A 27,714-nucleotide genomic window follows, 5' to 3' on the forward strand; every position below is an offset into this window, starting at 1 on the left:
CGCTGGAGCTCTGACAGAGTGACCATCGGGTTCTTGGTCACCTCCCTGACTAAGGCCCGTCTCCCCCGATTGCTCAGTTTAGATGGGCGGCCAGCTCTAGGAAGAGTCCTGGTGGTTCCAAACTTCTTCCATTTACGGATGATGGAGGCCTTCAAAGCAGCAGAAATTTTTCTGTACCCTTCCCCAGATTTGTGCCTCGAGACAATCCTGTCTCGGAGGTCTACAGACAATTCCTTTGACTTCATGCTTGGTTTGTGCTCCAACATGCACTGTCAACTGTGGGACCTTATATAGACAGGTGTGTGCCTTTCCAAATCATGTCCAATCAACTGAATTTACCACAGGTGGACTCCAATTAAGCTGTAGAAACATCTCAAGGTTGATCAGTGGAAACAGGATGCACCTGAGCTCAATTTTGAGCTTCATGGCAAAGGCTGTGAATACTTATGTACATGTGATTTCTTAGTTTTTTATTTTTAATAAATTTGCAAAAAACTCAAAAAAACTTTTTTCACGTTGTCATTATGGGGTATTGTGTGTAGAATTTGGAGGAAAAAAAATTAATTTAATCAATTTTGGAATAAGGCTGTAACATAACAAAATGTGGAAAAAGTGAAGCGCTGTGAATACTTTCCAGATGCACTGTATGTAGGAGCGAAACAGGAGTCCCGCTGACTCAATTAAAGAAAAATCAATTATTCAATTGTATTACACATTTAAAATAATTTTTGAGACATAAATACATCAAATACATCTTGCTCTCATATTTGGGTAACTGCCTCTGATGTCACCATGGATTACTGTCAGTAATACTGGCCGACATTGCTTCAATGCATCTTAACATTGTTGAGGTTGTGGCAACAGGTACAGTGGATGCTACCTTTGCTAGCCAAATTTGGTTGCAATAGCAAATGGCACTTTAAAAGGATGCATTTTGGATGACTTTGGGACATTTCAAAAGACAAATAAACAGAAGCTGCATCCAGGTAGCTACCCTGTGACTAAGACACGGCGATTTTTTCAAAGGTCGAGACTCAATAGAACAGATCATTCAAAACTCAAGTTTCATTTCATAAAGAGCAGATTCTATGACCTCAAGGCAATTCCACAGGAACCAGTAACATAATGTCTTCACCAGCTGTGCCCCGAGTTTTTGTTTATTTGTGGAGCAACAGTGATTAAAGCTAGCACATTGTGTATTTTCTTAAGTTCCACGGTGGATGTATCCACCCTAGATACCGGATATTGTTTCTGCAAAACCATTTTGTGCAAACTTGTAGACTACCTGAAACTAACTGAAAGAGCAGTAAGGTTGCATGCATATTTGTTTTTAGGAAGTGTATTCGAGCAAAGTATATTTAGGTGATCATTTCCTCGGCTGTCAAATTTGAAAAAAAGACGAGAGCTGCGATTGGGGAGGGATTGTGGGACTGAGCTGCCCGTGCCTCCCCCTGTATTTTGGAAACCATGAAAAAATTGATCATCGAATATAGCTGAACGAAAATAATCCGGCGCTTCAGCTGGGAATGCCCACCCAACCCGGCGATACCATATGCCTCTTTTATTGCTCTACGGAGAACCTAATCCCCAGGGTTATCTGATGGTTATTGATGCATGGCTGTAAAACACAGAGCCGTACTACAAAAGTAGTGAGCTCAAGGGCCGTTTGCCACCTTTGTCATGGTTTCAATTACAATTTTGCTGTGAGTTGCTATTTCTTTTTTACACAATTCAGTTTTGTGAACAAAGGAATTATGACATTGCATTGCAGGTATTCAGCTGACGCTTTTATCCAAAGCAATTTACGTTGATTAGACTAAGCGGAGGTCAATCCCCTCTGGAGCAATGTGGGGTTAAGGGCCTTGCACAGCTGCCCCGCCCTGCTGAAAAAAAACAGCTCAGTTTTTAAACAGTTGGTAGGCCAGTTCAGACCAGCTCCCAGCTGACATGATTTGACCAGCTTTTTTTATTTTATATAAGTTCTTTTTTGATACAGCTGGTAGCTGGTTGACAAGCTCATACCCAGCTAGACCAGCTAATGACCAGCTAATTTTTCAAGTTGAGAGCTGGCATAGCTGGGTTTTACAGCAGGGCGGTGTAGCTACTCCGGGGCTTCAACCACCAATCTTCCAGGTCCAGGTCATGTACCTTAGCCACTAGGCTACAAGCCGGCCCCAATTCAGGCCTCACCAGAGGGAAAGACAGCTCTATTGGTAAATGGTTGGCATTTATATAGCGCCTTTATCCAAAGCACTGTACAATTGATGCTTCTCATTCACCCATTCATACACACACTCACACACCAACGGCGATTGGCTGCCATGCAAGGCACTAAACCAGCTCATCAGGAGCATTTGGGGGTTAGGTGTCTTGCTCAGGGACACTTCGACACAGGATCGAACACTACACTACACACTTCGGCGGGGGATCGAACCAGCAACCCTCTGACTGCCAGACGACTGCTCTTACTGCCTGAGCCATGTCGCCCCCATGTTGCCAAGCGGAGGATGACAGCTGAGCGGAGTTGGGCGTGTTAACGCAGAGTGCGGTGGCTTCTCTCTCTCTGAGGTGGAGCTGCTGGACTGCGTGGCGGACTCGCCCGCCCTGACGGAGGAGCAGGAGCGGGACGTGGAGGTGGCACGCTGCGGCGCACTGGCCCTCTGGAGCTGCAGCAAGAGCACCCGGAACAAGGAGGCCATCCGCAGGGCGGGGGGCATCCCGCTGCTGGCGCGCCTCCTCAAGTCCCCGCACGAGAACATGCTGATCCCCGTGGTGGGCACGCTGCAGGAGTGCGCCTCTGAGGTGAGCTTTCGCCACCCGCTTCCTTTATATTACATCACGTTACGTTACGTTACATTATGGCCATTTGGCAGATGGTCTTGTCCAGAGCGATAGACAACAAAGCGCATAACCCTAACCATAACCGGGACAAATGTGCTGAAAACCCTAGAGGGAAGTACCATTCCAACTTGTCAGAGAGGGACATGATTGTGCCCTGTAGGGTGTATAACAGCCCCTGGCTCAGACCAATGGGTAAGATAAGTGCTCACTCCCGTGATAAGTGCACACTCCAATGATAAGTGCTCACTCCAATGATAAGTGCTCACTCCAGTGATAAGTGCTCACTCCAGTGATAAGTGCCCACTCCAGTGATAAGTGCCCACTCCAGTGATGATTGTACACTCCAGTGATGAGTGCTCACTCCAGTGATGAGTGCTCACTCCAGTGATGAGTGCTCACTCCAATGATAAGTGCTCACTCCAGTGATGAGTGCTCACTCCAGTGATGAGTGTACACTCCAGTGATAAGTGCTCACTCCAGTGATGAGTGCTCACTCCAGTGATGAGTGCACACTCTACCTCAGTACCCCTGGCATAGCTATTTCAGGGGCACAGCACTGACATGAAAGCCACACTCAACTATTCAAAGTTGACGAGAAAGAAATTGGGGGAAAATTTGTGGCCATCAGTAAACGCCAGCAGTGCCACACCTGGGATAATAGCCTACTAGTAAAAGCAAATTTCCCCAACCTCCATGTCTCTGGCCTGCGTACAGGGAAGTTACAGGATTGCGATTCAGACCGAGGGAATGATTGAAGACCTGGTGAAAAACCTCAGCTGCGACAACCAAGAGCTTCAGATGCACTGCGCTAGTGCTATCTTCAAGGTAACCGTATCTTCCACATTATGCGCTTCCTTCACGTTTATTGTAATGCCGTAAACTATTTTGGGAATATACAACAGGGCGTAATTGTAATTCCACTGCAGTTAAATATAAAATACATGAATTTATTCTGTGGCAACATTACCTTGTAATTATAGCTCAAAGAATCCATTCATAGTTAAAGCCATTCTCCCTGGCTGTCGAGGGGAAAAAAACGAAACGTAAGCACGGGCCTTCATTAATGACCCTTCTCGGCCCATTAGCCTCCATGTACATTTGCAGTAACGGCGCACGTGTCGGTGCCGCAATCTGCTGCTTTTCAGTGCGCGGAAGACAAGACGACGCGAGACCTCGTCAGGCACTTCGGGGGACTCAAGCCCCTGGTGACCCTGCTGAAGGAGACGGAGAACAAGCAGCTCCTGGCCGCCACCACGGGGGCCATCTGGAAGTGCTCCATCAGCATGGAGAACGTCGCAAAGTACGGAACAACGCCGTTAGCCTTCATTAGCCAGCGCGGCTCCGAGTCCCAGCGGCGCACACACGCTTAGCCTCCCCGCCGCACCTGACGGGAGCCCTAGAGACGAAGCTGCGCTGCATCATGTCTTACTGTACGCGTGTCGACAGCTTCTAACTTCTAGTATTGGCTGTAAAAAATGTTAAATGGTAAATGTCTGCATTTATATATTGTCTTTATCCAAAGCGCTGTACAATCGATGCTTCTCGTTCACCCATTCGCACACACATACACCAACGGTGACTGGCTGCCATGCAAGGCACCAACCAGCTCGTCAGGAGCAATTGGGGGTTAGGTGTCTTGCTCAGGGACGATGTCGCCTTTCAAATTCATCTTGAATTTTATGAATGGATTGCCTTAAATATAGGATGTACTGTAAACTTGCAAAAACTTGTTGAGAGTTGAGAAGAGGTTCCATGCGATAACGGTCAGTTTCCAGGCCATCATGCGGTTACTATCACCTGTCTTTACTGGAAAGACGCTGTCTAGGAGTGGCTGTGAACATTGTTTGCGACCCTATGGCCAAGTTTATTTATCCATTTTTCACTCAAACAGACCTAAAAATGGCTGCTAACAGCTAAGGGAGGAGCTGTCACGTGTTTTTTTATGAGAAATCTTAATTATTCACATACGGAGTCAGGTTTTCCACAGACCGAGTGTTCTCACATACATCTCCAGAGCGGGCAACGTGATTATTTGAACTGCGGCAGAGTTTTTATACAACGTTTGTACGTTCTGACTTCTTTTATTTGACCGTTCTGTCAAATTGTTAAGAAATGATGAGTGTTGGTTTTATGGACACCGATGATGTGTTTGTCAAAGCAGTGCCTGCAGCGCTGCACACGGACGTGCAAACCCAAGGAATGCATGTTAGTTCACACATTCTCAATCGTTTGTTGTGTAAAGACGTTTATATAACTGTCATTTAGCTAAATCAGTCAGTTGCCTTTCTGACACTTGGAGATGTTCCCTAGCCTTGTCACTGTCAGACGATTTGTTAGCAAGTAACTTGAAAAAAATATATCATATATATAAATATAAAAATAATAATAGCCATGAATCGTGACCTGGCACACTCTTGCCCCTGCAAAGGTAGTCCAGAAAAAATAATGATTTAGCCATATTTGTTTTCCTTGCAATGTGAAGCAGGGGACAGGACAAGGAAAACTCATAAAGGCATTAATGAATAAACAGTATCCTCTTAATAAATTACAGAATTATGGTATTTTTCACAGCCAACAAACTGACATGAGGTTGAGTAATTCTTGTAATTGTTGATTAAGACTGACTTGAAATGTATAGGCTTTAGTTGAATAAGCTAACCTTTTGTTTGAATAATTCTGCCATCTCTTTTGAAATGTCTGTCCCATTACTTTACATACGCAAAATGTTCTATGCAGGTCCCAGGCAGATAACAGCTTTTCATTGGTTTGAAAGGTGCGGCTATGCTCATGATAAATGTAGTCATTTATCCTACCCACTACAGTTTTATATTATGGTGAGTAATTCATTTAAGCCAGTCTAAAAGATTATTCCCACATTCCGTGGACTGCTGAACTTATGCTAAAGTTTGAAATAATAAAACTGGCTTGAATTCCTCACTCAGAGTTCAAGACTAAATGGCCCTTCTCTCCTGCACATGGCTTTGGGTTTAAACAAAAGCACAGGACGGGAGAGCAGAGGCGTAAATGCCCAAGCAGACTTTCCCCCCCCCTGCACATCGTCGAGATTATTGTTAAGAGCATAATGCAAAGTGAAACTTTCAGATTTCCTACCAGTCTTTGCCTACCAAACGAACCTTCCACGCATTCCCAATATTACATAAAAGCACCAAGATTAGCAAACATTCAGGAAGCATTCAGGTAAGGTGATAAAACGAAGTTAACTGTAGTGGCAGTGAGAAATGTAGCAGTTATTACTATTGTGGGCCTTTGGCCTCTTTAGTAATTACCGTGTTGGAATAACAATGTCGCTATGCAGGAAAGCACAGATAATTATGATACCACTAATCACGTATAAACAGCAATTGGTGACACTTCATTAACAAACTTCAAAATTCTAAATAGTTCTATTATGCTTATTAAAGGGGTGTTAAAAATGACAAAATCCGGGTAGAAAAAAGTAAGGAATGTGTCCTCTTGTAATATTTATTTTTAACGCTTTTTCCCATGTGCTCTTTAAAAATATATACGTGTGGATGGTGCATCCAGTGGGTGCAAAGGACGGTGAAGCCGCCCGTCGTACGCAGGCAGAAACCGGGCGCGATTCAAAGCGGATGTTTTAGCGCATGCTTCGGTTCGTGAGAGGGGTCTGGTTTTCAGGCTCTCCCAGGGTTGTTTGAATAGCGTATGAAACCGTCAAGGTCAGGCAAAACATCGGAGCGAAATGACCAAGCCATTACCGGCTGAAGAGAATTGCTAGCAGTCACAGAGCTTCCAGGAGTGTTGTTCAAGGCCTGCGATCACTTCAACATCAGTTGTGCGCCCAGATGAGAATCAGCTTGAAATATACTTTGCAGCAATGATAATTAATGGGGAGGTTTGTAAAAGCTCGCGAACAGCATGTGCAGCTTTGGTGGCAGATAACAGACAGTGCTTCTTTGTGTAATGGATCTATCCCGTGCTTTTCCATAAGGGGCTCCCAAGATGTTAACAGCAAGACCTCCTGCAAAAACCAGAAGGAGCATATGGGAGCTATTTGCTTGATTAATGATGCATTAAAATGAGAAATGATTGATAGCAAAAATATAATTACGTTCATAAATAAGTTGTGCTTATTTAAACCTTGCATCTTGCCTTTTAAATATATAGAGTTTTTCAGATTGTCACCAGACCTGTTTTATAGGAGTAAAACCGTTCAAATAACTATGATTCATTACAGTCCAAATGATAAAAAGTGTTTAAAGTTCTCATAAAAATGCTTTTATGAGTACACTCATGTCATTTGCAAGTAAGAAAGTTACAAATTTTGCTAAAGGCAAAGCCATCTTGAACACATTGCATATCGAGGAGCTACAGAAAAAAAGAAAAGCATCTTAATGATGAGAAAAGCTTCATGATGGAAAATCTCTTTTGCCAAGGCATTTGTACTCGGCAGCCTATGGCCATGTCTGAGGTCAGGTTCCTGTCGTCGAGTGACAGCTACTGACCATTTCCCCTACTGTCTCAGTCGGTTATAAGACGGGAGCTGCCCCAGCTCCCCAACACATGTAATTTCAAGACAAAACCACATTTACTATCCATCATAACAACGTCTGGACCTCTTCCTCTTTGCATAAATTTGGGCTTTGGTGCAGGGCGCTGCAGAAGATGATGGGGTTTTCATCGTGGACGGTGAATGTCACTGTACAGAACACTTCACATGCGTTTAGGCTGTTTTATCAGTGCCCGGCTGATAGTTTTGCGTGTTGCTTTCCGTGTGGTATTTATGGGTTCGGAAACTGACTGCAGCCCAGCTGTCTCGATGCACCTGAGAAATATGCTTTCACCCCCCTATGGAGAGGAAGAGTTGTATTGTGCTGGTGCTCTGAATGTGCTGTGCTATGAGATGTGATTCACGGTAAGGGAGCAGGATAGATAAGAAATAGACTGCACAGAAGCCCGTGCTTGGCTCCAGCATCTTTTGACAAAGTTGAATAATGCTTGCAGCTGTGTGGAATTGGCGCGTTTGAAGCAAGGACTAATTTAGCTCCTTTTGCCGTAGTAATTTCTCACATTGGCATCGGCGTTTACGAAAATAGGTGCGGCTCTCCAACGATTTATCCAAGCTAATGTGCGCAATTAAGACCAAGCCCCGCTGCAGATAACAGCACAGCTGCGGCGCACGAGTAACATTGTTTTTGCTGAATCCAGTAAGTTAACTTTGGCAGCCTCTCCGTTCATTACCGTTTTTTACTTGCAAGAAAATCTCTCGGTGGACTGCGACCAAAACCAAGTGACCTTGGACACTTTCTACAATAGCCTGCAGCTGCGTTTGCCAGAAACCGTAACTGTGAATAAGAAACAGCCGTATAACTGAGCCGTACATCATAGGTTTGTTGAGGCTTTCTGAAACCACATCATATCCCCTTTAAAATGTTTACTGTAGCTTCCCACTGTAAAGTGCTGGACGGCAGGGCAGGATCACGGCGAGGCGGAGGGATAATCTCTCCAAGCCGCAAGAGAAGCTCGCCGCCGTGGAGCACACGCATGTTTCGGGGCGTGCGACGAAGCGTGGGAAAAGTCTGGCCGCCTGTAAGTAAAAACGCCGTAAACGGCGCGCGGGACCTTCGAGAGCTAACCCAAGCCCCGTCGGGTTTCAGGTTCCAGGAGCACAAGGCCCTGGAGATGCTGGTGGCCCTGCTGACCCACCAGCCGGAGGAGGTGCTGGTCAACGTGGTGGGGGCGTTGGGCGAGTGCGCCCAGAAACCCGCCAACCGGGCCGTGGTGAGGAAGTGGGGCGGCGTGGAGCCGCTGGTGGGCCTTCTCACCGGGACCAACCGGGCCCTGCTGGTCAACGTCACCAGGGCCGTGGGGGCCTGCGCCACCGAGCCGGAGAACATGGTGTAAGTCCTGTGACAAGGCCCTGTGGAGATGTTCCTCTAAAGCAGGGCTGCCTAGACTTATCCAAATAGGCCTGTTTCAGTTCAGGTTTTTGTTGTAGCCCAACACTTAAGACCTGGGTCCAATACATACAGTAATTGTTTTGGATTTAAGTCGTGTTCTGCGATCGATTGGTCTGCAATTGAGCTAACCAGAAAAGGACCAGAAAGTGGGGTTCACACTTTTTGAGAGTATTTCAATACACCAGGTTCCAATACACCACCCTGCTGTAAAGTCCGGCCATGACCAGCTACCACCAGTTTGAAAACATAGCTTGAGCTGGTCAAACCATGTTGAGCGGGGAGCTGGTCTGAGCTGGTCAACCTGCTACCAGCTGTTTCAAAACCTTCAGCAGGGCAGACAAGCTCAGTAAAGCATAGAAAGGTGTTTGAATCCAAAACGATTACGTATTTGACCCAGGTATGACCTGAATCGAAGTCTTGATTTGAAGACCACGATTAGTCAATTAGTTGAATCAGGTGTTGTAACAATGGGCTATAAACAAAAACCTCCAGCCCACACTGGCCCTTTTCGGATAAGATTGGACACCCCTTCTCAAAAGGCATCTGATGCCACTTAGCGCTGCTAACCAAAGCTACTCTTACCCTGCAGCAGGCTACATGTGGCCCTGATAAAATACAGTGCTGATGTGTAGAAGCGGGCTGTGGTCATTGCCAGAGCTTGGCTACCAGATGTGTGATTTATACGAGGGGTTGAAGCCCTCAGAACCGCCATAGCCTTTACCATGTACGTGCTGCTATGTTTTATATAACCCATACTGTGCTGGTCTTTTAGGAGAAATGTACTGCATGTTCCCTGCCATCTGATTTTCATTGCCTTTACAAGGCTGTTATAGAGTTAAAGTCCCCCTCTTAATTAACACGACGCAAATAAAGAACTTCATGATCAAGTGCATTTTGTTAGTTTGCAGTTAATGCAATGAGCTGAACAATAATACATTTATGGAGGTTTATAGATGAAAGTAAAATGCTATTTGAAGGAACAAGGCCTTTTAAACAATTAACTGTAAAAGAGGTACAATTCAGCGTGAGAATTGTTTTACGGCAAATGCTATTCATGTTTTCCCAAGGAAGATATATTTAGGTTTTTTTTCTCTTCTCTCGCATTTACACTTAGTTATGGAAAGAAAGTCGTTATTTCCACAAGTTCCACAACTTTTTTTTTAATTTTTTTTTTACATTTTGTGGGAGAGACTTATTTTGAGCATTGTGTACAGTAGTTTGCTGAGCAATTAGCATAGTTCACATTTGATTGTTTCCTGCCTTAAACCAGTATGGTCAGAGCTGTTTCTGAAATTAAGCTAGCGAGCTACACTCGAGCAGAGGGCTGTCGTCCACTGCGGAGGGAGGCTTCGAGGGCGAGACATCCGCCTGTTCCCAATGCGTTTAGAGTTCCTCAGATTCGTACCGCTCACAAACGGGCCCTCTTTTACTCTCGGCCTTAAAATTGCTTTTATGTATGGAGAGGGGTTTGTTTATACAGGAAAGGGCTATTATGAAACCATCTACATAACATCGTCTTAGTTTGTGAAGGAGAACCGCAAGCCGGTTCCTCAAGTAGCTGATGGATCGACTCGCCATCTGGTTTTCTTTAGCCCAGAAACTAGATGCTACACACAGTATGCAGCTGTGTTCATCCATGCTAATTCACCTTTGGTTTAGCACCTTTCCTTTGAAAAATACACTCAGGGCCATTTTGCCTGTTCTAAGCAATAACACTATGCTAACACATGCATTCTGCAACGCTCTCCATCACGTCTTTATTGTTTTAGCTTGTACCAAAGACTGTTCCAGTGTGTTTAGACATTTTCAATACAATTTAAGGCGGTAGTTCAGTGTCTATTGGTTGAGCAGAGTTCAATACTAAGACGAATACCCAGCATTCAGATGTGCCAAAGACGATTTGAAATATCTGCCGTCAAGATTTCTTTTCCCATCATCAGTCATCTCATCTGTCCCTAATTCTTCTTACCTGTCTGTCCTGAAGAGAATAGTACTTGTGGGCAATATTGAGTTTGGCTTGTCATTGCACTGGATTTAAAGGACCCCGCAGACTCCGACCTGACGTTATGATGTCCCAGACTGATTTATACGGAGGAGAGACGGTCGAAGCAGAGACCTCTCTGATGAGATTTCATTCATGGCCAGTCATTCATGGCTTTGATTAGAGAGTGTTTAAGCAATTACGACGGCATTCAATGTCCTGCCTGTTGGCGGAGCACACGTGGGAAATGCGTTACGCGTTATTTATGCTAGCCTACGGACGCTCAGCAGCGTTGTTCTGCAGGCTCCCAGGCCTTGACCACAGCCGCGCGCTCCACGTGAAATACGGCACGAGCTTAAGTAAACCCCGCTCAGACGCGGTGAAATATCAGTCAATCCGTCTCTGCAGCCGTTGATTTGAAGTCCCTCTTGTCTCCGCAGCAAACACAACCGTCTCTGCTTGCTTCAGCTTCAAATGGTTTGTGAAACAAATGTGAACGCTATTACACAGTATTAAACAGTAGTGAAGAGGTTCTGACCCTTAATGTGTGATATGGGTGTCTAATAATCCACGCTGACTGTCAGTCTGACTCAGTGTGCACCAGAGTGTGTTTTTGTGCAGAAAAACCTGGGATGTGGAAATTCACGGTGTGTTATGTTGAGAATTATGCTTCGCTGGTGCTGGAATGTCCTCGTCTCTGTGCTGCAGAATAATAGACCAACTGGACGGGGTTCGCCTGCTCTGGTCACTGCTGAAAAACCCCAATCCTGATGTCCAAGCCAGTGCCGCATGGGCCATCTGTCCTTGCATTGAGAATGCTAAGGTAAGGCAGTTTATTTTGTTGTCACATACAGAATAAATTTTGAGTAAAATGATATACACTGTGTTCCAAATTATTATGCAAATGATATTTTTCTCAGATTTTCCTAAATAGTCCATGCAAATGACAGTCAGCATAATTTTCAAGTCATCAACTGTTAGGGTACAATTTGAATGTTATTGAACAAACCTCCCAATGATAACAGTATTTTTTTCAAAAATAAAAAACTTAAAATGCACTGTTCCAAATTATTACACACAACAGAGTTTCAAAACATTTTATAGGTTGTAAAGAACTGAAAATGGTCCTTTGTTGAATTTGCAGCATTAGGACGTCATATTTACTGAAATCAAAAGCTATTTCAATCAAAAACATCTTAACAGGTCAAGTTACATTTTAACATAGGACCCCTTATTTGATAGCAGCTTCACAATTCTTGCATCCATTGAACTTATGAGTTTTTGGAGAGTTTCTGCTTGAATTTCTTTGCAGGATGTCAGAATAGCCTCCCGGAGCTGTTGTTTGGATGTGAACTGCCTCCCACCCTCATAGATCTTTTTGCTTGAGGATGCTCCAAAGGTTCTCAATAGGGTTGAGGTCAGGGGAGGATGGGGGCCACACCATGAGTTTCTCTCCTTTTATGTCCATAGCAGCCAATGATGCAGAGGTATTCCTTGCAGCATGAGATGGTGCATTGTCATGCATGAAGATGATTTTGTTACGGAAAACACAGTTCTTCTTTTTGTACCATGGAAGAAAGTGGTCAGTCAGAAACTCCACATACTTTTCAGAGGTCATTTTCACACCTTCAGGGACCCTAAAGGGGCCGACCAGCTCTCTCCTCATGATTCCGGCCCAAAACATGACTCCGCCACCTCCTTGCTGACGTCGCAGCCTTGTTGAACATGGTGGCCATCCACCAACCATCCACTACTCCATCCATCTGGACCATCCAGGGTTGCACGGCACTCATCAGTGAATAAGACTGTTTGAAAATTAGTCTTCATGTATTTCTGGGCCCACTGCAGCCATTTCTGCTTGTGAGCATTGGTTAGGGGTGGCTGAATAGAAGGTTTATGCATAACTGCAAGCCTCTGGAGGATCCTACACCTTGATGTTCGCGGGACTCCAGAGGCACCAGCAGCTTCAAATACCTGTTTGCTGCTTTGTAATGGCATTTTAGCAGCTGCTCTCTTAATCCGATGTTTTTGTCTGGCAGAAACCTTCCTCATTGTGCCTTTATCTGCACAAACCTGTGTGTGCTCTGAATCAGCCACAAATCTCTTAACAGTACGATGATCACGCTTAAGTTTTCATGAAATATCTATGGTTTTCATACCTTGTCCAAGGCATTGAACTATTTCACGCTTTTCGGCAGTAGAGAGATCCTTTTTCTTTCCCATATTGCTTGAAAATGGGAAAATGTAATCTTTATGACACTTAAATACAATTAGCATAATCATTTGGAACGCGGTGTATCTCTTTCTCTGTCTCTAAATGTGTGTGTTTGAGTGTGTATGAGTATGTGTGTTTGTGACTGTGTGTGTGTGGGTGTGTGAGTGTGTGTGAGTGTGCATGTGTGTGTGTGTGTTCGTGCAGAAATTGCTATTCGTGAGTCCTATGCTTTGCCTCATTTTTATGAGTGTACTCAAGGATTATCACTTCCTTGATTATATTACCTTTCAGGAAATTAGGACTTTAAAGTTTTCACCTCCAATCTGCAAAAACTATCTTTGGCTGAAAATGAAAGAATCCTGTCTGCTTACATCAGTAGGCCTACACCATGCGAGACAGAGGCTCGCATGGTGATGGACAGCAGACTGTCCCTTTCCGAGAACATTGCGGCGGTGACCCGGTCTTGCAGGTTCTTCCTATACAACATACGGAGAATCCGCCCCTTTCTCACCCCCTACTCGACCCAGCTCCTGGTCCAAGCGATGGTTCTGTCCCGCCTGGACTACTGCAATTCCCTCTTGGCTGGCCTCCCAGCCTCTGCCATCAGACCCCTCCAACTCATCCAGAATGCAGCAGCTCGTCTGGTCTTTAACCTTCCCAAATACTCACACGTCACCCCCCTGCTTACTTCCCTCCACTGGCTGCCTGTCATGGCTCGCATCAAATTCAAAACATTGGTGCTAGCCTTCCAAGCAGTTAAAGGGTCTTCCCCAGCTTATCTGCAAAAAATCATCAGACCCTACACCCCTGCCAGACCTCTTCGTTCAGCCTCCACAGGCCGCTTGGCACCTCCCCCTCTCAGAACCTCCACCTCACGCTCACGACTACTGTCTGTTCTGGCTCCACGGTGGTGGAACGAACTCCCCGTTGAGGTCAGAACTATAGAATCCCTCCCCACCTTCAAGCGCAAGCTGAAGACACACCTCTTCAAACAGCACCTCTTCCCATCCCTCCCTACCTCCCTGTGAACCTTAATTGTTGTCTCTGTGACTTGTGTATCAGTATTTTAGTTGGCTAGGTAAGCAGTGTTAGGATAGTTAACTTTGGTGACTTTTGCTCTGTTTGTTTGTTTGTTCAAAAAAAAAAAAAAAAAAAAAAAAAAAAAAAAATGGCCCTTGTCCTTATCTTTGTTGTACAGGTAGCAGTTGAAATTGTACTTACCTCTAGGGTCTTTCAGCGAACTTATCCCTGGTTATGGGTATGCACTTTGTTGTACGTCGCTCTGGATAAGAGCGTCTGCCAAATGCCAATAATGTAATGTAATAATCTATATCACACTTTGCTTTTTATAGATGCCATTTTGTGGGTGCTGATGCCAGCAGTGCCAAAAAAAGAAAACCGATATGAACCTTTCGCTAATGGGAAGCAGAGTCCACTGCACTCTGTTGGCGAACTTGGAAACAGACAGTCAGAGACAGAGAGCAATTTCCTGCTGCATGAACACTGATTCCCTAAAGAAAGCCCCTGTGCAACGTCCCAGAGTCAGACAATTAACGGCTAACGATCGGCAGAAGGCCAGCTACACTGTAAAAAAAACTTTACAAAGTCAGTGTCGGTCCTGCCTTAAAATTTCAAGTTAACCCTGCTGAAACAGCTCAAGCTAGGTTTTGAAACAACTGGTAGCTGGTTGAAACACTTGAAACACTAGCTGCTTGACCAGCTCATACACAGCTCACACGCAGCTAGACCTGCTCACTTTTCAAGCTGGTCAAGCTGGTATAGCTGGATTTTACAGCAGGGAAGTGAACTTGTTTCAGTAATTAGTTTAAATAACTTGCCTTCTCAAATTCACTTAACTTCAAATTTTCCAACAGAATGAACACAAACTTTGAAATGAGAAGTGTTTTTTATTTACTTTTCTTTTACAGTGTACATTTGCCGGCCTTGGATTGCATCACATCGCCCTTCACTCCGTATAAACGGTACACGGCTGTGACCCCGCCACAGAACCGCAGATATCTGCCCGTCGTTTGACATTCATTTCTGTTTTCCCCCCTTTCTTGAGGTTTTCTCAAGGCAACTTTTCCGTTTGAATACGGAAACGGCGTTTTTAAAATGCCGTTAGATGTGGATCCCGGTTCGCCAGCGCGACAGAGCGCTCGAGTGAAAATAAGCGCTGTGTGCAAGCAGGTGTAACGGGCCGAAACATATTTCACCGTTCAGGAGACAGACTTTTCTGGCGCGAGAGCAGGGCAGAAGTGATGCACGGTACGCTCGCCATATGGAAAAGAGGACGGCACATCTTATTGAAAGCTAACAAAGTTTGACAATGTTTGTCTGACATTTACGGTGCCAATTTTTCGAACACATGCCATTTAGGTGATTTCTCCAGCTAGGGCAGCGACGGGAGTTAAACAGTGCATTCCGCCTGTACGGCGGTGGAATCCGATATTCCTCGGTGCAGTAGTTATTTAGATAAAACGCATCTGGTTCGAGTTAGCAGCTACAGAGTGGATTTATGACAGACAGAGGCTCGCCATAAGTGCAGCTGGATGCAGTGTGGCTCTTATCTGCGGATGCGTGCGCAGACGGTCGTGTGCCTGCGTGCGTGCGCGCGGAGGAAACTCGCTAAAGCTCGGCGTTCGGCTAGACGGGCGTCGCTCGTTGGAGGATGTGACCTGTCTGTTGGTGAGGTGAAGAGCCTCAGTTGTAGGGCACTGCAGTCATGAGCTACAGTCTGGATACATTATTTTATCCTGGGGTCATGGCTTATATGAACAGTACAGCTTTACATAGACAGACACGGACATTACATATGCACCTTAGTGGTCATCATGAAAGCAGTGTGTACATACATAGGCTCACATCATTTTCCTCATCACTTACAGTGAATAGTGCGCGTCAGATCATGTGTTACCAATTTTCACCTCATGCTTGTGCAGGGCTGCGCTTCATAGTGCTGCAGTTCATAGTGCTGCAGTTCATAATTCTGCAGTTCATAGTGCTGCGGTTCATGATGCTGCAGTTCATAGTGCTGCAGTTCATAGTGCTGCAGTTCATAATTCTGTGGTTCATAATGCTGCAGTTCATAGTGCTGCAGTTCATAATGCTGCAGTTCATAGTGCTGCAGTTCATAGTGCTGCAGATCATAGTGCTGTAGTTCATAATGCTGCAGTTCATAGTGCTGCAGTTCATAATTCTGCGGCTCATAATGCTGCAGTTCATAGTGCTGCAGTTCATAGTGCTGCAGTTCATAATGCTGCAGTTCATAGTGCTGCAGTTCATAATGCTGTAGTTCATAGTGCTGCAGTTCATAGTGCTGCAGTTCATAATTCTGCGGTTCATAATGTTGCAGTTCAGAGTGCTGCAGTTCATAATGCTGCAGTTCATAGTGCTGCAGTTCATAGTGCTGCAGTTCATAATGCTGCAGTTCATAGTGCTGCAGTTCATAATTCTGCGGTTCATAATGCTGCAGTTCATAGTGCTGCAGTTCATAGTGCTGCAGTTCATACTGCTGCAGTTCATAGTGCTGCAGTTCATAATGCTGTAGTTCATAGTGCTGCAGTTCATAGTGCTGCAGTTCATAATGCTGCAGTTCATAGTGCTGCAGTTCATAGTGCTGCGGTTCATAATGCTGCAGTTCATAGTGCTGCAATGTGTAATGCTGCAGTTCATAGTGCTGCAGTTCATGATGCTGCAGTTCACAGTGCTTTGGTTCATGCCCAGGCTGTGAAAGGCAGGGACCTCAGTGTGGTGCAGCTGCCATCCCCAGAGCCATCAGTATTCCTGAGGAAGCGCTTCCTCTCCCTGCTTCGGGGGGTCAGCTCTCCAAACACAGCTCATCCTCTGGCACGTCTTCTGTCAAAGCTCCACACCCTGACCATGTCTCCCGCAGTCCGACGTCGCCCTTGCCCTCTCTGAACACTCACTCTACCTCCCTTTAAGGTTCTGTTCCACTGAAAAAATCACATTTTTATACATTTTTTCCGTTTACTGCTGCAAATCATCTCTCAACTATTCAACTGGATGATACCACCCTTTGATTGATTACGCCATGTGTATGGTGTAATAAGTATCATTATTTACTATTTATCTATAATTTTCAATTTTCAATTTTCTCAAAACCTGATTTTGGACGATATGACAAGGCCATTTTTCTCAGTGCATAATCATCCTATCATCATGAAGAAATAAAAAATAAAAAAACGGTCAGAGACATAGGCCTCAAATTTGAGATCCAATGTGCTGGACTACAGAGCCAAAAGGACAGAAATTGTACCAACTGTCCAAAAACATACTGTAGACTGCACTGTATATTCTCATGACAAAAGTGTGGATACCCGTGAGATCTATTGGCATTAACGGGAGGTGCTGACCTTCACGCCGATAGGCACTGCTGCCTCCTCTCCCCTTGCCTGAATCCACAACCAGAGGCTGTGGCTCAGGCTTCATCTCAAAAACACAGCCTTGCCCAGAATACTTTTAGGAAAATTGATGATGTACTATAGCATCAGCGGTAATCTAAATCATTCTGTGATTACTTTGTGTAATTATTGTGTTCATTTTTAGTGATTACATTCTTCTATCTACCAAAATGATGAGGTTTTGATTGTTGAAGAAGTTTGATTGTTGTAATTGAAACTCTGATACAGGCACAAAACAGCAAAACTGTGATTTACCAAAGAACGTAAGAACATAATAATGTCTAATGGTGAGCAAAGGCCATCCAGCACATCTTGGCATGTAATTTTCCTTAGCCTCAAGTAACTCCTTTCAGCAGTTAGCTATTTCTAAGGGCAGAGCAATTTGTTTTGGGTGTTTTTTGTTGAAATAAAGGGATATTGTTGCTAAAATTTAAGTTGAAAAGATTTTGCCGTTAATGTTGAATGGGGGCCACAGTATTATACAATTTTTCCCAGATGCAGAGCACAGACTAATTGGCAACCTCCCCTCTAGGACGCAGGAGAAATGGTGCGCTCCTTCGTTGGCGGACTGGAGCTGATCGTCAATCTGCTGAAATCGACGGACGGGGAAGTGCTGGCCAGCGTGTGCGCCGCCATCGCCAAAATAGCCAAGGACGAGGAAAACCTGGCGGTCATCACCGATCACGGAGTGGTCCCCATGCTGGCCAAACTGACCAATACGGTGAGAGAGCAGCAGCACTGCAGGCCTATCACACTCAGTGAAGTAGAAAACAGAGGGATCCATTTGCTCATGCACTGTAAAAAATGACGGTTCTGCTGTTGATATTTACACCACATAATTTATTCATTACGTCCACTTCAATTCATTCTAAAGTAGCTGAAAAGTGAAAAGAAAATTTGATTGTAAAAAATAGTCAATATTTCCATAAAATTTCCCTATTTAAAGAAGTAGGAATGACCAAGTACCAATTACTATTTGAATGTTTTTTTCTATCCATTTGTTAGCTTGCGAGAAGCTCAACAACTATTGTCATTTTCTGCCAAAAACAATAAAGGGATAACTGCAAAACTGTGACTCACCAAAGAATGTAAGAACATAATAACGTATGATAATGAGCATAGGCCATCCAGCCCGTCTTGGCATGTCGTTTTCCTTAGCCTCAACGAACTCCTTTGAGCAGTTAGCTATTTGCTTTTGGGTGTTTTTTGCTGAAATAAATTGCTAGGATATTGTTTTGTTGAAATTGTTTTGCTGTTCCGTGACGTGCGAGATACTTTGGCCTTTGGCAGACGGATGACAGGCTCCGGCGGCACTTGGCAGAGGCCATCGCACGCTGCTGCATGTGGGGGAGCAACAAGGTGTCGTTCGGGGAGGCGGGGGCCGTGGCCCCTCTGGTGCGCTACCTGAAGTCCCAGGATGCCGCAGTGCACCGGGCGACCGCCCAGGCCCTGTTCCAGCTCTCCAAAGACCCCGACAACTGCATCACCATGCACGAGCACGGCGTGGTCAAGGTACGGTCACAGCACGTGCGGGGTGGGAAGACGGTTGTGATTGAGGGAGCGGTCCACAATACCCACTCGCTCATGCTCTGGATTTCTGCTCCCATTCCATATCAAACCATCTATGTCTCCACACACTAACATGAGCGCAAATATAGCATTTGGAGTGTACACACTCATACACACACAATGGACTATGAGGCCAGTAATCACACTAGCTTTGTTTATATGCGGTCCAAAAACATCGGTATTAAACTGAAATTGGGACCTATTTTCAGAGCCTTTGACAGACTCAGCTGAAACAAGGCTTGTTTTATCCTGTGCGGAAACGCAACTGCATTTTCTAGCAGTCATGGGAATTCAGGAAAGTCAACATCTCAGTGTGTGCAAAGTGCCACTTCTCTTGTAGGCCACAGATGCCATTACAAAACCATTCCAAAGACTGTCTCTTGGGCAACTGTTGCTATGACTCACGTTTGACCATGAAAGCAAAGAGCTGTGCTAACATGTTTGAGGCATTAAGGAAAGGCTGATGGCGATGTCCGCAAATGAGAGCGTCATGGTAACAGAAAGACCTGCTCTCAGACAATCTCGCAAAAGCTTTTCAAGAACACACCAAAAGAACATTAACGTGACAAGACTCACCATTTTGCCCATTTGATAATGCGTCGCTGTTTCCATTGATTTTAATGCATGAATCAACAACACTACAGTTCATTATCCTTATTAATGAGGATATTAACTTTTGTATGGCTGCTTCACATGAATTAAAGACAATGAAATGATAATAAAACTAAAATGTTTAGAACGTTTACTTTTCAACTTCAATATCACATACATTATGCCAAATGGACACTCAAACATTCATTTATGTCAGTTATAATGCAAAGGCTAATGAGTAGAGTACTGCTTTCATACAAGACTTTTTTCAATGTTAGAAAAATATTTAAAGGGGAATTATAGAAATGGTTATCAACATTAGGAGCAAAAAGTGATATTGTGTATGACAAATGGGTTTAACAGGGGACTGTTTATTTTTTCTTTGAGAGTGCATAGCTAATGTAAACACTCCATTCACTTTGCATACACATACTGTAGGTGTTATGACATGGTTAGTCACAGGATGTGATGCTAGTTTTAGTTGGATTGGATTGGAAGCAAGTATATTTATTTTTCTGCTTCTCTGCAAAATGTGTTTATATTTGCAACTGATATTATTGTGCAGATGTTATCATCAGATGGCATTTTGCATATAGAACAGTCGTTTATGTTATAGTGCTTTGAACTGATTTGCTAATTCAGTAACCGACATTTCAAGTGTACAATTTCATTTGTGACTCCTCAAAGCATTATTATTTTTTTAAATGTACTGACCGCTTTGGAATTATGCTTCTGCTTTATGAATTCTGAAGTGGTTCTACAGTTGCAGCCAAATATTAATTCCCATGTTCCTTTAATGGTGCACTTCAGCACGATCTGTCGTTACGTTGTATGCGGTTCAACACCACCCGTAATTGGTAGCTGAACTGAGCATTGGCTGTTCCAAAAGGAGTTATGTTCAATTTGCGAAAGTTGTTCAGCAGAATGTTTTTAGGTCAAGACATGACAAATTACTGGGCAGCCAGTATTTTGGACTTATTTATTTATTTATTTATTTACCAAATTGTCCATATTGTAGGTGTTCTGCAGTGTTGCAGTAAAACTCTTTCTTATCAATTTTCATTATTAATGTACCAGCACAGTGTTTCAGCACCAATCCAGAATGTATTTTGGGGGTTTTAAATGGCCTCGTTAAATAGCCTGTCAGACTCTTTTCAATTCATTTTTAATAGGAAGTGCTGAAATGCAAGTTATTATCATATTAGGGCTGGCTTCGTGCTGAGAAATGATTCATTCCTGTCTGACCCTAAGGAAGCATTACAACAGGAGAGCTTGTCATTTTTAGAGGTGAAGTCAGTCCAGTTATACATCCTGCTCTTGATATATGTCCTGGTATGGCACAAAATGTGTTAAAACAATATTTCCTAAAGTTTTAGAGATCGTTTAACACGTTTATCAAGAACCGATGCTGGGTTCTTTCTGTCTCTCCACCTAATTTATGCTTGGGTGTAAAATTCAAGACCGGGTCTGGTATTATTGCAACAGTATTTCAAAAAAACTTTTTTGCCTTGAAAAGCTCTCAAAACATGCACACACACACTGGCAGTATAATGATTTCCAATGAGCACATGCCTTCTCTCAGCGTTCTGTTCGGTAAGAAACTTTCCTCCCCACAATTCTTAATGGTGTATAACTCTGTCCCCTAAGCTTAGGAGTGGAAATTAAGCATCGAAAAGAAAGCATTTTACACTGGAAAACACATTAGTGACCTGTCTGACTTGCTATTTTTTTTCTTGTCGCTGCATCTTTAGCATGTCCAAATAATACTACAGTATAATTCAAGGAGATTTCTGAGCTACATGCAGAACTGCTATGCACTGTTCTCTTCTACCCTTTCCCTTTGATATAAGTGCAAATATAATACTGACCAGAGATGTGAAGATACCTGTATAGCCCTGAGCTGTATCCTGCTGAAAAAGACCAGCTCCCAGCCTGACATGGTTTAGCTTGTTGACCAGTTCAGACCAGCTCCCAGCTCGACATGGTTTAGCTTGTCGACCAGTTCAGACCAGCTCCCAGCTCGACATGGTTTAGCTTGTCGACCAGTTCAGACCAGCTCCCAGCTCGACATGTTTTAGCTTGTTGACCAGTTCAGACCAGCTCCCAGCTCGACATGGTTTAGCTTTTCGACCAGTTCAGAGCAGCTCCCAGCTCGACATGTTTTAGCTTGTTGACCAGTTCAGACCAGCTGCCAGCTTGACGTAGTTTCACCAGCTCAAGCCCCAACAAGCTACCAGCACAAGCTGTTTGACTAGCTCATACCCAGGTTGACCAGCTTTATGACCAGGCTTGGCCATGCTGGTCAACCAGCTCATACCCAGCTAGACCAACTTATGACCAACTTTGACCAGCTCAGTTTTCAAGCTGGTCAAGATGGCATGGCTAGATTTTACAGCAGGGTAGCAATTTAACACAAAGATATTTTACAGTTGGAAGGTGCTATGCTCCTCAATACACTCAGTGTACCTCACTCACTTCTCCATGCTCTGTGAGAGCAAAGTATTCGGAAACATGTTTTCACAGTTGTCGCGGTTCACGTCACGCGATCCCCTGGTTTAACAGAATCATGTTCGCCGGTTCCTTTGAGGACGCGCCTCAGACTTTAAGAACAAGGCTCGCACAGGGGCCGGTCTCACGGGCTGCCATCTCAGGGGAAGCATGCACCGTCGTGGAACTGAAAGGACCTGAGATTAATTGCCTTCCAGTTTGATTTGACATGTACACTTGGTATCTCACAGCTCGACAAGGATGGGCTTTATTTTTTCCCCCCTCGCTACAAAATCAACACGCTCTCCCCTCGGCTTTACATGGCTTCCAGAGGACTGGGGATTGTTTGCTGAAAGCATAAATCCTAGGAGACAACTTTAGCCAGATTTTTGTATTAAAGGACCCTTTTCATAAGAAAAGCTTTGTGAAGTAAATTGTTGTAAATTACAAAATGCAGATGGTAATTATTGGTCATTTTCAACTGAAGGTATTCCAGAAAACGACCGCTGCCAGCTCCTGGTATGTATTTTAGGACTCAGACGTAAATGAGAAAAACGTTTGTTACTCCTGTGCACTCCTTCATGTTCTTACTTCTCCTGTTCTCTATGTTTTTAAGGCATTTAAAGGAATAGAATTTGTGTTAAGAAAATATATTCCAAAATTTCAAGCAGATATATTATTATTGAATAAAGCTATGTTTGTTTTCAACATCATTTCCACAAAATGCAGTCATACAGTATTATACTGGATAGCGAAATTATAATCTTGAATTCAGGAATGAAACCACAAGCAATACTGCATCTGAATGTGAATGACTAAATGATAAATGTATTGCCCACATAGCAACACGGTCCACTTAAGCGAAACATAAAATTAACAGATTGTATTTAGGCCTCAGAATTTAGGCCTGCAGAATGAAAAGAATGTTGCTGGATCTAAATCGTATTGTGCACATATGGCCAAAAATACAGTGGTGCCAAATAAACGTTTGAAACAAAGTAACTGTTGCAAAGTCATTATGTGACCTGGCAACAATCACGGGAACATTAGCCTGCCCTTTGATAAGCTGTCCAATGTTAAAGATAGTTTTTTTTGGTATGCGCAAGCTAGCTTTTGGCATTCTTTTTGTCTTCCTCATTTTAGGTGTCTTTGAGAAATTTTGAGAGCATATCCTGAGAGAGACTCAGTACTTTCACTTTTTATTATCATTTATAAACTGTGATGATATTTCAACTGGCAATGATTTTCATTCAGGAAGAAATTTGCTTTTAGCTGTGTACATACACTCACTGAGCACTTTATTAGGAACAGCTTTACTTTATTACACCTATTTATTCCTGCGGTTATCTCATCAGCCAATTGTGTGGCAACAATGCAATGCATACAATCATGTAGATACAGGTCTGGAGCTTCAGTTAATGTTCACATCAACCATCAGAATGGGAAAAAATGTGATCTAAGTGACTTGACTATTCTTGGTGGCAGACAGGGTGATCTCAGAAACTGCTGATCTCCTGGGATTTTCACGCACACTAGTCTCTAGAGTTTGCAAGAATGGTGAATGGTGCTGAACATTTGAGAATGGTGCAGAAAACAGAAAGAAATTGAATGAGCAGCAGTTCTGCAGGCAGAAATGCCTTAGAGTTATGATGCGTTGTGTGTTCAGAGATGCTCTTCGGGATACCACACATTACAACAGTGGTATGCAGAAGAGCATCTCTGAACACACAACGCATGTTGTGGATAGCCAACAGCAGTAGAAGTCTAAAAAATAAGTTTAATAAATACCTAGTGTATATACACGCACCAAGAACTTTATTAGGTAGACCTGTACACCAGCTTGTTAATGCAAATATTTAATCAGCCATTCATGTGGCAGCAATTAAATGCATAAACGCATGCAGGTTCAGCTGTTTTTCATACCAAATGTCAGAACTGGGAAGAAGTGTGATCTAAGTGACTTTGGGCCAGACTGGTCAAAGCTGACAGGAAGGTGACAGTAACACAAATAAGCACACATTATGCAGAAGAGCACCCCTGAACACATCATACCTAAGTGGATAAGTGGATAGGCTACAGCAGCAGAAGACTTAATAAGTCTAAAAAATAAGTCTAATAAATGCCTAATAGAGTGTATATTATTATATATGCCAGTTCACAATTTTTAAATCCAATAGCTTTATTGGCACGAGAAAGTCATGGTCAATAAAAAACAACAACATTCTAATCGGTATCACACTGATGGCTTTGGGTCTCCTTGCAGTAAACCACAGGCAGCGTATGAATTTAGAATGGTGATTAGACTTCACCTGGAATACTTGTAAAACGTTGAATGAGTACATGTATTTAATCACCACATAGCATCTAATCAGAGTCTATTTACCCAGACAATGGTATAATTGAAAGTGCTCTATTAATACATAGAAAGTACATAAATACCATTTGCATCTATTCTGTCCTTTGGATTTTCATTAGTATATTTGGCCTATTCTAATTCTGATAGCCATACAGGCAGCTGCCTCTGTATTCAGATTGTGAGTGTCATTGAGCGAGACGGTAAAAAATAAGAATGCAGTTAGATGTGCTAAGTGGCGACTCACTGAAATGTTTCCTCTGAGTCACACTGTGCCCTCTTACATATTTTAAGGTTCAGATACAGGGAAAAGATAACTCCACTGTAATAAAACCGCTTCCAGATTTGTTTCTACAAGACACAAGCGTGTGGTGTTAGACTCTATCTGCCAAAGGACATTGGAAATTTAATCTGAAGTGCTAAGCCTAAGAGTTGGCTATAGATTTCCGTCAAGGCTGAAGTCAAGTTTTGCTCCAAATGGAGCAAATACAAATACAGGGTCTAGTCAGGAGATTTGAACGGCGTGTTTTTCAGAGAGAGCGGCTAAATCTAACTGGCTTCCCAGAGGCCCCTGGGAGCACTGTTTACCTTGACTGGTCTCGGCCTCTCCTGCGGTGCAGGACTCTGCAAACCGGGCCTGTTTGTGGGAGAGAGGAGCCCGAACCACAGGAAGGTCCGCTGGGCTGGGTCACGGCTGCCAGACAGGGAGGAAACCTCAGCGGGGGATTCAGGACCCGTTTCGCAGGAAGAAGCAGACCCGCCTCCTGCCTGCCCCAACACCGCGCCGCCATTCCCTGGTTCTGACGTACGGGCCTCCCCATACCGCCTCCAGAACCGCAGAGCCCGGTCCACAACACCCACCCCCGGAGGCACCGCAGCACAGCGTTCGGGATTCTGGGTTAATTTTTCGAACGAGACTCCAGGGCTATCACGCTACAGAGGTTCGAGAATCTCTAACAAGAGTCGTATTATAGCCTTTGAGCTCCCAGCTGGGATGAAATTTGGAAAAAAATGCAAAGAGAGACGCGCTTATCTTAGCCTTAGCTGTGCTTCAGGAGCTCTTATTTGGCTGAGTCTGAATAACATGCTGTGAGGTTGGCAAAAGGCTGTTTTTGGCACTTTTCAAGCATCCTCCATTTTCACAAAAGGGACTTGTCTGAGGGGGCTGTATGTTTCTGCCACCGCAGTGCATTAGCTTGCAACCCTGTGTTGTTTTTTTAAATCTGTTTAGAGTGCCTGTGGCATAATGTAAGCTTAGAGTGGCACAAAATGCACGTTAATAAATGTTAGGTTTAAGAGGAAAACGCCTTTTGCCTTCCGTGTTGGCGAAACGCTGTCTTGTTCCAGGTGAAAATTTGTTCCAGCCTCTGTGTGGCTTCCTTTTTAAAGCCGCGTTGAATCGCCTCAGATGTGTTATACCTTCTTAAATACTTTTTTTATATTAAAAAACATGCCAAACAGGCTCTGTGCCCTAACTCCTTTAAACGTGTTGTGAAAGATGGATGGATCCCAGTGCTTCCTCCCTGGCTGGACATCTGGTCCAGGGAGAGAGATGCACTTCCTGACCGACTGAGTCGTGAACAATACCCATAGTCCCTCCGTCATCGTAAGACACTAAAGCAAGCAGAGGACTTCACTGGAGAAACAGAGGCTCCACTCAATAACTTGAGCACAGGCAAGAGCAGATTGAATTAAACGACGGCCAAGTAGTTTGCCACTTTAAGGTCATTACTGATGTACCACAGACTACCTCGGAAGGGAATTGTCCGTGTTGCTTAAGAGGGTTCAATGGCACAACATTGTGATTTCATAGAGGAACACATTGAACAAATTTAAAATGCTTTCCATGCCAGACTGTATTTTTTATTTTTTTTGTGTGCCTGAATTTGTGTTTATTTTCATTTGAGCCCGCAGCTCACCACGGACTTGATGCACTCTAAGGGTAAAAAAAGACGGGTGTACCATAGCCGTAATGTATCCTTGGCAGTTCTTTTTTGGGCTCATGATATCTGACAGTATAATAAGGACTCTTTTAAACACAATAAAAATAATTGTAATGCAATTCATTTTATGTAGCGTGTTCTTAAAAATGTAATTTCTGGAGGGAGAAAAAATCGTGTTCTGCAGCGAGACAAAAAGGCTTATTGTACAAACCTGTAATACTCGGATATACTGTAATGTGATCTTTGCAACAGTGGGCTGTCAATTTGGGTGGTTCCTGTTCATGTTTTAATGCCCATGGCTTTCTGTTAGCCAAACACTTTCAACTGAGCAAACTTTTAGGTAGCGCGTGCTTGTGGCTGTAGCGTATACTAAATCATACCTCTTGGATCCAAAATAGGTAACAGATACGAAGCTATTGCAGCCTGCAATTTAATGTCACAGTAAATATGCAGTATTTGCTGCCATGCTATTTAAACGAACACCGAAATAAGGCAAATACCTGTGAAGGGTGAGAGGATGTTTTATATGAATGAGCCTGGTAGACTCACCGCAGCCTGTTAAGAGCTTGTTTTTTTCTCCTCTCGTTTCTCTGGGGCAGCTCCTCCTGGCCATGATGGGATCCACGGACGAGGTTTTACAGGAAGCGGCGGCCGGGTGTGTGGCAAACATTCGGCGACTGGCCATGGCCAATGAAAAAGCCAGATACGGTTAAAGAAAAAAAAAAAAAAAAAATGTTCACACCAACTTGGCTTCTGCGAGTACTTCTGTGACAGTCCATCGCCTCCGAAGGGTTTGGTAAGCAGCTCGTTCAGAGACCACGTTGCAGACATCTTCCTATAGATCGTAACCAAAGCTAAACGTGCAGAACCGGAGGGATATGTGCACGCATCAATATATTCATGTCACTGAGCATGTAATAGCAGGAAACGTTTTTTGGAAAATCCTGCCGATACATTTTGAGCGATTATTTCATTTGGATTTCATACAGACTTTAATAAAAGACTCCATCCGCCTCAGATTTTATTTCTTCTCAGTGTCTGATTTAATAATAACAATAAATGCTTTCTTCTTCTGTTTGTGCCCATGCCAAGTGCTATACGATTTCCTTTCTGTGGAGCAGCTCTGAGTGCAAGTCGTCTGCTCAAAGACTGTATTAAATCCTTGTGAAAGATTAATATCTAATCAAGCCCCACATCTGGTTGTATTACATTCAGAAACCTTGCAGCACATTTAAAAATCAAATATATCATTACATTGGTGTTCCTGTCTGTGTGTGGTGTGTCTGTGTGTTAATTTCTACATTTGTTATTATTACAAATGAATGAAAAAAAGTTTTTTTATAATTACATTGACTGTGATGCTTCACAGGA

General features: G+C 43.7%; 1 protein-coding gene across 1 annotated transcript in view; it reads left to right on the top strand.

The window, feature by feature from the left end:
- Positions 1-27,259, top strand: part of odad2 (outer dynein arm docking complex subunit 2) — a 49,722-nt gene extending 22,463 nt beyond the window's left edge. Inside the window, exons 12-19 of the mRNA XM_061240616.1 lie at positions 2,569-2,802; positions 3,556-3,666; positions 3,987-4,141; positions 8,478-8,720; positions 11,470-11,584; positions 17,933-18,121; positions 18,691-18,912; positions 26,943-27,259. Of these exons, the coding sequence (XP_061096600.1) occupies positions 2,569-2,802; positions 3,556-3,666; positions 3,987-4,141; positions 8,478-8,720; positions 11,470-11,584; positions 17,933-18,121; positions 18,691-18,912; positions 26,943-27,056 (1,383 nt within the window). The 3' untranslated portion in view covers positions 27,057-27,259. The remainder of the gene's footprint in view (positions 1-2,568; positions 2,803-3,555; positions 3,667-3,986; positions 4,142-8,477; positions 8,721-11,469; positions 11,585-17,932; positions 18,122-18,690; positions 18,913-26,942) is intronic.
- Positions 27,260-27,714: the final 455 nt, after the last annotated feature.

This window comes from Conger conger, chromosome 4 (genome assembly GCF_963514075.1).
Source record: "Conger conger chromosome 4, fConCon1.1, whole genome shotgun sequence".
Classification (NCBI taxonomy): Eukaryota; Metazoa; Chordata; class Actinopteri; order Anguilliformes; family Congridae; genus Conger; species Conger conger.